Source organism: Gavia stellata, chromosome 1 (genome assembly GCF_030936135.1).
Source record: "Gavia stellata isolate bGavSte3 chromosome 1, bGavSte3.hap2, whole genome shotgun sequence".
Taxonomy (NCBI): domain Eukaryota; kingdom Metazoa; phylum Chordata; class Aves; order Gaviiformes; family Gaviidae; genus Gavia; species Gavia stellata.
Window position 1 is genome coordinate 27,953,667 of NC_082594.1, and position 12,738 is coordinate 27,966,404.

General features: G+C 38.1%; 1 protein-coding gene across 1 annotated transcript in view; it reads right to left on the minus strand.

Moving 5' to 3' along the window:
- The window catches only part of TRPC4 (transient receptor potential cation channel subfamily C member 4), a 107,685-nt gene that overhangs the window by 74,294 nt on the left and 20,653 nt on the right, over positions 1-12,738 (minus strand). Inside the window, exon 2 of the mRNA XM_059833350.1 lies at positions 8,868-9,386. Within this exon, the coding sequence (XP_059689333.1) occupies positions 8,868-9,386 (519 nt within the window). The remainder of the gene's footprint in view (positions 1-8,867; positions 9,387-12,738) is intronic.

Sequence of the window (12,738 nt, forward strand, 5' to 3'; positions counted from 1 at the left end):
CCAAAGGAGGTGGCCTGAGGATGATCTGATAAAGAAGGAATGGAGTGGGGAAGAATGTCATCCTATTAGTTGCAGAAGAAAGCCAAGTGTCTCTGTAAGGAGGACTTGTTAATAGTTTTGTGTGAACATTTTCTTTTCGGTATGAAAAATACTCTAGAAGTTCAAATGCCAACAGTCAAACTTGAGAGCTATATGACTTTCACAAACATAAGCTCCTGTTTGTCATACCAGTGCCATACTCAAACACCTCTCTTCATTTTTCTACTTTAACTCCTGAAGTTGTAAAGTTTAGAAAGTTTTATTCTCTACTCAGAAATTTGAATAAAGATCTGATCTCTTTGGAGGCACGAGAGTGAGTTCATATAACAAGAATTTGTTTTTCTCATAAATCTTTTGTTTGATAATGGATGTACGTATTGATGGAGGCAATCAATGAAGAAACCCTTTACTATTTTGATCTTGATAGCTAAGGCCTACAGCAAAAACAAGGGGGAAGGAGGGAAGAGAAGAATTCTCTGTGGACATCTGGCGAAGCAAAGAGGAGGTAGATTAAAAGAACCAGCAGACAAGCCTAAAACAAGTTTGCTTTGGCTGTCTTGTTTTATTATGCAATAAACGTTTATCTTAATGGAGGGAGTCCTGCCAAGCAGTGGAAAAATTCACACTGCAACAGCATGCAGAAGTTTCAGCTGGCATGTTCAAATATGCCTTGGTTAAGCATATCTTAGGTCAATTGCACCTAGCACAGGCATAGGAAGGTTAGATCTTGGACAGAAGTCTTTGTTTAAGAGCTTCCTACAGGATATGTGAGAGAGGAGGCATTGCTTAAGAGTGTTCTGGGAGCTAAGAAACAGAAAAAATAGAAAGGACTTAAATATTCCTGTACGAGTTAGATGTCTGTATGAGATCTTCACACTACAAGGGCAGTTCCTAGAGCTGAAATAACACAAATTATTCTAAGCTCTTGGGCTTTGCCAAAATGACTTGCAGTGAGGAGTGAAGCATAGCTGCTGGTGCAGCTATGGCAGAAGATATGGGGAGCACAAAAGAGGAGCTGCACAAGGGAGGGGGTGGCAGCAGTCAGGAATGGCTGATGGAGGCCATGGGAGGAATGGAGGCAGCCGGCAGATGCAAATCCTACTACAGCTCAGTCTGGGGCTCATCACCCAGCAAAACTAACTAACATGAGCTGTGGGTTAGATGCTCTTGCAGGGATGGGAGAAAGAACAGCCAGATCCCAAGCAAGTACATGGGGGGAGGAAAAAGGGCTGTAAAATCCTATAGTTAGAGGTTTACATTCAAAATGAAATCCTGTGCACTACCTTATTTATTCACCTTGTTAAAGATTTTTTTTCTCTAAAATTTTGTTTGTTAAGGAAATGTTTTGTTGTTGTAAGTAGAAAAAAATCAGCTCATGGTGCTAAATCTACCCCAGGTTTGCAGGGAGGCTTGTAGGTGCATTAGTAGTGACTCCTTCAAACCAAAAGCCAACTTCAGCTGCTGCCAGTCACATCCGACCAGAAGGGTCGTGCGCTGCTGATTAGGGATAGACACTACCAGTTTTTCCTGCTTGAGGCAGACATCCCAGCAACATTTCTTTTAAGGAACATGCAGAAAAGGAACTGAAATGAGATATTTCTCCTGTACTTCATTAACAGCAAGTCTCCTCCTCTTTGAGTTAATTACTTCTAGCAAGTGTTCAAAATAAAAAGACGTTGGTGTCAGTTCATGAATAGTTTAACTCAAGCTGTGATGAGAGGGTTGCAACTTGTGTGCGGCATATAGCATTCAAAGGTTATTGATGCCTTCTGAGACATCATTAAAAAGTCAGTGCTGAGATTCATTTCCCCTTATGTGGGCTCCGAGCCTTCAGAATCTGAAATCTCTGTTACCACAGGGTAGAAATTGCAGTTGACGCAGTAAGTTGTCTAACTTGCATCTAAATTTTCAATGCCTAGTGAAGTAATTTCTTCTAATGGAAGTGCCCTGTTTCCTTACCCAGCCAAGGGAGCAGAGAGAAATGTCTCTGGAGTTAACTTAGATGTCTTATCTTGAGCAGACAGGATCTCCCTCTGTACATACCTCTGTCTTTTGACTGTATAAGGAATTTGCTCACATACTTTAGGATTGCTTCACCACACATTTAAAACGTAGGCACGAATAAATGCTGTATTAAGCAGACGTGATCCCACCCTGTGATTACAAAACATTTTTTTCTAGCAGCAATAAGAACAGCTTCCACAGGGACACCTACACTTCATTCAGTTCTGAGGTAATAGATAACCAGTTAGAGTAAGACTTTAAGTATGTGTGGCAGATAAGCTACTTACATAATTTATGCTATTTAACAATCTGTGGAGTCTTTATCTATAAACACAGAGACTTTTCCATGATTTACAAAGCAAACATGTGACCTGGTTTAGAGTACCTGGCTCTTGCCTGGAAAAATGTTTATCAAACTTTTTGAATACTATGGCTGAGAGTCTGCAGAAATGGGTCTTTTGGAGACATGGACCCAAACGTGCATACATCACTCCTCTCAGTTATGGGATTCATAGACTAAACACATCTTCCTTTGGTGTTAAAAATTTCCAAATATTATCAGAGTCCATTTTTTGTGGGGTTTTGTTATTTTTTACATGGAGACTTCTGACTGCACCTTTCCAGTCTTTTGACAAATATTCACATACACAGTGACTTGCTAACACATGACTGCTGTGTTTCCGTTTATCTTTCAGGTGTGGGTTGTTGTTTTTTAAACACAGGTTAATTCTTAGATGTTGTGTTTCCAAAGTCATTCTTGCTTGCAGAGTCAATAATTCAGGCTTTTGCACCTGAAAGACTTTTAATGACAAGTTCATTATAATGGCTACTAAAATTACTCAAAATCAATCTCCGTCTCCAAAGGAAAATTCTACTCTCTGAGACAGTCACAAAGCTTGACTTAGACTCTTAAACTGTATTGCTGCCGGAGGAGCCCTACGGAAATTTCCAGCATTTCCAGACATATTTTATATTCCATATCTGAATAAAAAGCCAACTTTCGTAACAGAATGTCAGTTTAAACATTAAAAAACATTACTGAGAACATGGCAACTTTTCATTTCAGTACTTTAAAATTATTTTCTCTAGGCATTGTTGAGATATGCAATTTTGCTAAGGAATAATTTTTGCTTTCTATCATATTTATACTGCTTTGTATAATAATATGATATGGATGATATTAGGTGTAAGCATTACATTGTCAAAAATGTTAAAGTCCAAGTGAAGTAAGAAGAAACTGCAAACAAAATGCTTTATTGAAATGAAGTGTTTAGACATCAAAATGAAATGACAGATTTGAAATTATTTGACATGTTTTCATTGAAAATTTCACTGAATTTGTGACATTATTGTGAAACATTTCCATTTCACTGAGGCTATACTTTGCATAGAAAACTAGTGAAGAACTGGTGATTGCATTTTTAAAAGTCCTCTTTTGAGCAGGAGCAAACAGATGGCTTTTATTATCAGTAACAAACAACTTTTTTTATCCTGCAGCACTATTTTCCTAGAAAACAAGAACTGATCTATGAAATGTGAATATCGTATTATTGTATTTAAGATTTATTTAACCAATCAATAATTTAGTGATATTGCTCATATTGGTAATCTTTGGTGTGTGTTTTATGGGAACATACAGGTTCATGTTAAAAACACTTGATCCATGACGTGTGTTTCCTGTGCGGGGGAGTCCTGTCTCGCTTCTTGTCTGTCTGCAAATAAGCGAGCAAGCTAGCCTGAAGCTGATTTCCCTGAAATATTTTCCCTGAAATTCTTATTAATAAAGCCTGTACTCTTGTTAAATCGAAATGTCTTTAACTATGTTAAATTGTTAAAACCACTCCCTCTTTCACTCTTTCTCTGCCTCTTTGGCAGTTGAGGCTCTGCAGGTGCTAACAACTTGGAAAACCAGGGCCTGCCCCTGGGAAGTGAGAACCTTTAGAAGACCAACTAGAGGCATTTGGGAGAGTTTTAATAGTTAAGCAGCCGAATTTTTGGTAAACATTGATTATTCAGCTCTATAGAGATGTACTGAAAAGAGAAATGAAAATTTAGAAATGGTTCTATGTTTTAAATCAGTCCTTTAAAAAAGTTAATTCAGGATCAGGAAAAATGTCCTTCCTGAATGTATCTTTTAGCAAATGTAGTTCTTACTTCTTTATCTGCACCTCAACATGATACATAACGATGCATGGATGCTATAGCTATGTATTTACTTTAGTTTTTAAAGATAAAGGCAGAAAAAAGCTTATTAAAATGTTTCAAGAGTGTCAAACTGAAATGTGCAGAATTTAACCTACTTTACTTCCTACTAGTGTCAAGTATTCCAAACTTTCTAATAATCTGGTACATACAGAGGAAATGAAAGATGATCAGAGTAAAATAAGAATGGAACAGGAAAAAAAAAAAAAAAAACCACACCAAAAAAACCCAGCTAGTCTTTATTCATTTGAAAAGTGAAAGAGAAAAGGTTAACAGCTATATACCTAAAAATTCATATTTCCTCTGTGTTGATAACAGAATATCTAATAACAAAGCAAAATGAGACAATACTGCCAATAATTATAACCTTACCCTGCTACTATGTTTGAGCTTATACAGCTATAGTTTAAATGACATGGGCCAGTTAGTATGGGGCAAGATGAGACAGAGATATAAATTACTAGTATAAGTATTTAAATTGCACTAATTAAACTTACTGCGAAACCAGAGGATATTGATTCAATTAATCTCTGCCCCCCTCCCTTCTTTATTTCACATATATGGGAAAATTAGTAAGCATTTTAGTAAGCACTCTTTCACATATGTGCAGATATATGCATAAGACCTAAACAGAACCAAAGCTAAACCAAAGCTAACTGAAGAGTGAGACACCGGGGTTTTGTTGTGATAAAAACTCTCAATATATATGAGACAGAACATGCATTTTGCAATTAGTGGCAAAGATGACTGTCTACTAATTATTATAGATTGCTACTACCTAACTGCATTGTTGCACCAGGTTTTTTCAAATTACTTAAACTCAGAATGAAGTAGTAGTAGTAGTAGTAGTAGTAGTAGTAGTAGTAGTAGTAGAATAACTTCTGCTTGTGAATCTTATACAGAATCAGGGATTTTCCTTCTACATCCTTGAATGAAACTGCAGTTTAATCAGATAACATTTTTATTTGGTTCAGGAAAACGGTAAACTATTTCTCATTGCTCATTGTGTGCTTAGAATCTAGCACAATGAAATCATAAGTGACAGCCTTCATAAAACCAAACTCTCCCTTAGTTGAGATAATATTATACAGTAGATAATTAGACAATGAAATGTTTGTGCCCATGCAGACTGGTTGCATGACTTCAGGGAATCTGTCTTGTCTGCTGCTAGTTCTAGCCCAGGCAACAGCAGGTGTCAGAAACAGGCACCATAAGCATCAACAATGTGTCTTTGCTTATAATGCAAATGTGCAAAATGAACAGGGAAAAAAGGTAACTTGGGTGTTCTGTCTCATGTGCTATGCTAAAAAAAAATTGTGGGTAAACACACAAAACATGCATGCTGGCAGATAACTCTCTGGTTCTGCCATCTAACTCAGAACAGGTATTATCCACAGTCTTGCCAGACATTATTCTGCAGTGTAAACTTTAAACTATAAAACTCTTTCAACCTCATTAGTTATTAATGAAAGAAGATAGATGGTTTTATCAGGGAAGTTTCTTCCTTGGTAATACGTAGTAGGTTCCCTCTGACATGACTCCATGGACTGAGAATTGATAACACTGAGATGCCTTTTGACAGTACATGAATGAGGATCACAGTATTATGGCTAGTGTGAAAGGAATGGAAATGCAGAGGATAAGCACCTTTCACTGTGGAGAACCTCAAATCCAATTGGCTTAAAGTTTTCGGTTTTGTGGAGAAGGTCCACTTCAGGGGCAATCTGGTGACCATGAACAATGCAGACAGCTCTGAAAATGAATGTGCTTTCTTCATTTCCATAGATGATAATACAGAGGTGGTACCAGGGGCTTGCAGACCACTACAGCAAGCACCACTTAATCGCTTCACTTTTAAGACCCTCTCTCTGTTCATTACAAGGTATTTCTAGATCTACATTTGATCAAACACTATGTCATTTTGAAGGTCCTCAACAAGTCCCAGCTTGATAATTACCTTTTTTCATGTTTGTCAATTTTCCTTTCTTTACACATTGAAAATTCTTTACCATCCACTTGTCTGCTTCCCCTACAAGTACCCTCAATCTGCTGTTCCTACCCAATCTTGTGTCTTTCAGATTAAACCAAGTTATATTATCCAAAGCCTACCCCAGTCCTTTACAAGGTTTAGTTCTAACATGTTTCATACTCAATTGCTTATTAATGCCAAGAGGAATTACTGCTAATATTTTTTTGTGTTATTTTCAACTTGAAAGAAAAAAAGTAATCTTTAACTCCTGAGCAATTAATTGTAAAAGCAACGTAAAAGGACACTTGTTTCTAATTTAGTTGTCCTCATTCTTCATTATTTTGTTACTTTTAGCTGCAATTTCTGGACTTAGACTGGGTATTCTGAACAATCAGACCTGATTGCTTACTCATGGAGCTCTGACCTTAGCTCCAATATAGCATTACAATGTCCTTTGGTAATAGCGTGAATAAAGGTTGAGATGTAAGAGATAGGTGGTAATATAAGAAGGGAAAACAATGCATTCTTATCGGTTTTGCTGGTTTGGGGGCGGGGGGGTTGGGTTGGGTTTTTTTTGTTATTATTATTTTGCAGGATAGCAGGCTAGTTAAGAGAAAGAAAGACAATAACTAGAACTGATAGCATCAAAAAACCACAAATCCATGTTTGTTCCTGTCATAATAGAAAAGTCTTTGGTGGAGAACTGACTCTTGGAGGTTGAGACCCACAGGGCAGAGGAAGCGGAGTTCCTTAACACAAGAAATAGAAAGACCCATCTGATCTATTTTCATCATGATCCTTATGCATCAGGACAGCCAGAATCCAAGCATTTAGTATGCCTGAGGTAAGTTCCTTGACCTTGGAGCTGTACCTACGAGAATACTGTTGTAATAATCAGAAATAAAATGACTGATCAGTTACAGTGGCTACTATTTGCTCCCGCATCTAGTATGGAATGCATTTAGGAACACAGCAAAAGAATAGGATAAAACTTGATCTTACTTCAGGGAGACTGAAATGGTGGGGATAGTGGGAAATATTTATAAAAGTGAAAAATGTACGTAAAATATAAAAGATCCACTAATTTGGAATTGTTGCACTAAATCAGTATTGCTTTAACGTTTGCTATTACAAAGAATCAATGAAGTGTATTCAGCTGTATTACTACAACTTAATTCGGCATGGGAATCAGATGCAACTATAAAAAACATTTCACTGAACAGATGTCTCTCAATGTCTCTATCTCAAATTAAGAAAATTCAAGCTTTGTATTTAGGTTTAAAAAATAAAACCATGAGAGGTCAGAATTTTATTTCAATGCATGAATCCTTTGGAAAACATAAGTCCAAGCTAGAATTTCTTAAATGACTGCAAGACAGGATTGGCATTTCAAGAAATAGAGATAGTAGTTGTTAAGAAAAGTCTGGAATAGTACCATCTGAAAGTAATTTATAAAGGCAGTGAATATGTTGCCTAAAACATTATACTATCAAATATAAAATTACGCAATACGTTTCCTGAAGGAAAAAACGTTTATCAGGAGACTTATGAAGTCAGAGGCCAATGGAGGTATTTTTCCAGCAGTACTTCAGTAGGTCCCTACCTTCATGTAACTTCTTAGCATTACTAAATTGTCTTTCAAATAGACAACAGAATCATGAGATGTTTGGTTATTGTTCCTGCAAACCTTTCTAACATACTTAATATATTAATGCATTTATTATTATATTTTGCAGAACAGAGATTTAGCAGTGATAGATAGACTAGTTCAATATAACACAGGAGTTTCTTAAGCGTTTGCCATATTTTATATGTACAAGTAACCTTTAATTATTAACAGCATTTGCCTTGTCTATACACTTCCACAGTTCAGCTGATTTTGGATGTACAGGTTCCAAATGGGATGATAAAACACATTCTGACATGATGATGAGCCGGGATCAAGTGAAGTTTTGGAAATACCAGGGGAACTGTCTTCCTAGCTAGTTTTTCTGTCTTAATTTTTTTGCTTTTGCATGCACGTAAGAATTTGAGTATTTTTAAAACAAATGCAGATGTCCTCTGATTCCAATTGAATATCTCTATCAGCGAAGCAAACTCATGAATTTTTAACTGTGGAAACCAATACCCAGATATGTCCATTTTGGATTCTTTATGAAAAAGAATCTGAATGTCAAAGTTTTGGGGAGTCATGCATTGCGATTAATCTTATGTTTCAGTATCAATTTACAATGGCTTTTTTTTTAAGAAACCTCTCTATAGAGGTACCTGTAGTATTTTATAGGTGTTTAAACAAATAGCCTCTTTTTTCTGTCACACAGAATTAAAGCTAATTTGAAGTATGCTGTATATATTTCTCATCCTATTATTGAAGAGCTCTTCAGAGCACAACTACTGGAGACTATGTGTATTCAGGTGCAAAAGAAAAAAAAGTTTCTTTGGATCTGTGCTATAACAGAACATTTTAAATTCTGATACTATCAAACTATAACAGCTACTCAAATTCATCTAATTAAAATATAAAAAAAGAAGAGACCCTGTAGAACAAAAAAATATAATCAGCAATTTGTCTCAGTTAAAAGGATGTATTTCAGGCCATTATCTACCACATTACTACTACTAAATATGCTTAAATATTCTCCAGCACACTCACCTCTTTTTGACGGTACTTAATTGCCAGTTTCAATCTTGCAAGATCATTGCCACTTTGTTCTTCTATCAAGCTATTATCATCTCTGTAATTAAGAATAATTTCCAATTCCCTGGAACTCCGTGTCTGATCCAGGAGATCTTTTGCAAATTGCTTGCATTGCCGTGACAGTTCCTCATACTCCGACTTAAATTCGTTTTCGACTTTACTCAGTTCCTGCAGTTCCCAGCTCAGTTGAAAAGCGGTAAGGAAAGGATCCTCACTGGACAAAGCAATCAAAGATGGGCTTGCCAGAGCCTTGTAGATATTGAGTCTGGATCGAGAGTGGCGGAGGCTGTCCACATCTGAACTCGAGACACATTCGACGCAGTTACAGCGGACCTCGTGTGGCCTGGGCACGGAGACCCCTTTCTGCACAAGGAGCTTTATGATTTCATAATTGTTAGTGTGGGCAGCCAGAATAATGGGTGTGATATCCGGCGTAAATTCAGAAAACTGCTTGTCCAGAAGCACTGGTGGCACCTGTGGAAAAAGGCAAAAACCCTTACAGGCCTCTTCATTGAACAAGAGCTATAGAAAATTAAGCTACAAATAGTTTACCAGGTAGCACACTTACTGATGGATCTTTGTTTCTGGCCAGAGTTGAAGGAAACACTTTAAACATAACAATTCAATTAGCTAAGAGAGCCTCTTTCCAGTTAATAATTTCTAAAAACAGGGTGTGTTTTTTCATAAAACATGTTTGTATGTAAACAGCCTATGGGCGACGATTCGTTAGAGCAAATGATTAGATAAACAGGGAAGAGTCAGACAGAAATACTGCTGTTGGGTCCCTTGAAGTGCCAGCTGTGAGCAAGATGGAAATGCTTTCTCGTCTCTCACTGGTAAAGCTCAGTTTCATAGCGAAGAGAGAATCACGGGGCGTAATTGTGATTCTCTGAAGGAAGCAGTGAACAGGACACAGACAAGTTAGAGTTATAAAATAAAACGGGCAAGTAAATGAGAAAGGAAAGATACGTTTTCTTAAAGACAAGGTTGGAAATATGACTGTGTAGAGAAACAAAGATACCTGCTGCAAAGAGCTTAACATGTTAAGGCTCACTTCTACATTCAGATGCGCAAACAAATGCTCTCTTTATAGGAAAATGGGAAAGTTGGTAGAACAAAAGCCCCAACAGAACATTTTTAAAGCCTCTTCTGGTGTGCATTTCTGTATTTTCAGTCTTCTGGTGTGTTTCTGTATTTTATCAGTAGACTGTAAGGTCTTTCATTTTAAGCTTGTTTTTTATTTTACAATACCAGACTCTAAAGTCTTTCCCAGGTCAAGACCGCTCATTAGACTAGTATGATGAAGCCAGGTAAGTGTCATTAAACAATGTCAATCAAAGAAATGGTATTGGCATCATCACTTATGGACAGCATTTGGTCCATAGCTCAATAACCAAGTACAAACTCAATCCACATCAGCAAGGTGCTCTGAATGATGCTCCTTTAGGAGGAAGAAAAAGGGAAAACACTTGACTAAAAGTTATCTGAAAGCTAGGGAAACAGATGGCCACTGAAGGGAGGACAGAATGTTTGATAGAAGTCTTATGACAGAAGAATGACCTCGTTGCCAGGTGGAAAAAACACAAATAGCTAAGAACATAAGTTAATAGGAAACAGGTAAAGCATGTGAGAACAGTGTAAAAATGAGTTGAAATGAGCTATGTTTAGAGCCTTGGGAGGGAAAGAAGTGGAGCAAAAAGTGGAATGCACAGAAACAGGCAGAAACTCAGTGGAAAAGAAAACTAGAATGAAATTAAGCTGAAAAGAAATGGTAGTCTGTGGATCTAAATCCATAAATAAAATCCCTAGATTTTTTTCTCCCTCTTTCTAATGAAGACACTGAGTATTTTGCACATTTTTTAGATGTTCTGCATGTTAAACAGCTCATGTTTATTCAATGGGACTATGTCCATGTATAAGAGCTGCTATGTGTGTGGGCTGTAAAACAGAGGCCTGAAGCACTAATTAGCTGAATGACAGAATTACTTTGGGAGGTGGCCATTTATTCATGTAAAATGGGGTAGAAAGTCAAGGCTGGAGATCCCGCGTTCAGGATTGTAATCACACATCCCTAGGGAAACAATCCCCGCCTGGCCATAGCATATTGCTGACCTCGAGAAGCTGTGCCAGATTCTGAGAAGGTATGTGGAGGCAGCGGGTGGAAATCCCTTTTCTCCGTTCCCACGCACTCAAACATGCACGCTCAGCTTGGCGCTGGGTAAGGCTGGCACTGAGTCCCTTTTAAAGCAGGGCTGTGGGATGCCTGAGGAGCCCACCCACCCTCACGACCTCATGCAGAGGGAACAGCCGTCCTCACAGTCCTCCCCACAGGCTTATAGGGGATGTTTACAACCAGTGGTTGTGAGCTGAGCAGCTCCTGAGCAAGTTCTCTTCTGCTTTGCTCTTCTTTATTCTGAGGTACAAATGAAATAGTGTAGCGCGTGCAGGCATACAGAGAAATATGGGTTTCAGGAGGTAAGGAACCCACCTGAGAGTATACTGAAGGTATGGATGGATTGGGGAGACACTCGGGTAAAGGAACAAGCAGAAGGTCTGTGCACTGTGCCCGATCTCAGCTGCAGTCAGGACAAGAAACACAACCTGGGCACATGTCTTCTCAGAGGACTCTGGCTATGTCCACACTGCGCTGTCAGGTCTCTCGCAAAGTTGGAAACCTCTGGTCATCTATCACCTCCAGACCGAACATTGCGCAGAGCCCTCCTGGGGATGCCCACGTGCTCATATCGCTTGATTATTCCTGTCCAGTGTGGACTGGGGCTTGAAATACGTATCTGTTTTCTTACCTGTCTGCGGTGTTAGTGGGGAAAATGAGACCCATTTCCAACCCCAAACCTCACTGGTTATTGTAGTGTTAGATTTATCTTCTTTTTTACTTACATAACACAGAGAAAAAAAAGAGAGCACACATGTGCACACACACACTTTTCCTGCTCTCCAAATTGCAACTGTGGTCAATGCTTTTGAGGCTAGAAAGAGATTAAAATGGCACTAGAGGCTCAAACTTTGCATTAGTAGAAGTGAGTTTTTGGGCTATCATAGGTCTGCAAAAGGTTTACAGGGAGGGGTGTGTTGTGCTCTGACAGTGTCCACCACAAGTAGTGAGATTCCTTGGCCGCGGGGTCAGGGTACCAGGGTGTAGAGGAGAGAGCTGCAAGGGCAGAAGACTCAAGGATACAAAGCTATAATTCCAAACTCACCAACTGCTCAGAGTATTCCTCTGTCACCTAGCCTGTTATTATCTTTGTACTTTCTGACAGTAGTGAACTAATATTTGCTTCAAGCCCTGCCAGAACTGAAGGCTATCTTAACATGTCATTAACCACAGTCTTCTCTGAAAAATTAACAGAGACACAGCTTCAAACAACATGGCATTACAACTGACTTGTACATGGGGTCCATTAAGTCAAAAGCTGCTTGTTTTTCTCATAGCTTATCAAAACCTTTCATCTTAAGGTAACTGAGCTATAAGGCTAATGCACACATTTTGGAATTCATGCCACCAGAATTTACCCAAATATAGAACTATGTATTAAATAATTTCAGCCTTAACTTACAGAAACATTTAAACTTAAAGGGCAAACCCTAAGACTGCATCTTTAGTTAGATCAGCAGTTTAATCCCTGACCCTTTACCTCCTATTTTAAGATTTCCTACTCATTTAAACCAAAGATATACAGAATGCCAAAACAATAAGGTCAAATTATTCCCTCATCTGCAGCATAATGAAGTACTTATCTTTTGAAGTTCTGAGTGCTCTCATGGCACTCAGAATATTTCAATATTTAACTGTTGACCCAGAGTACTT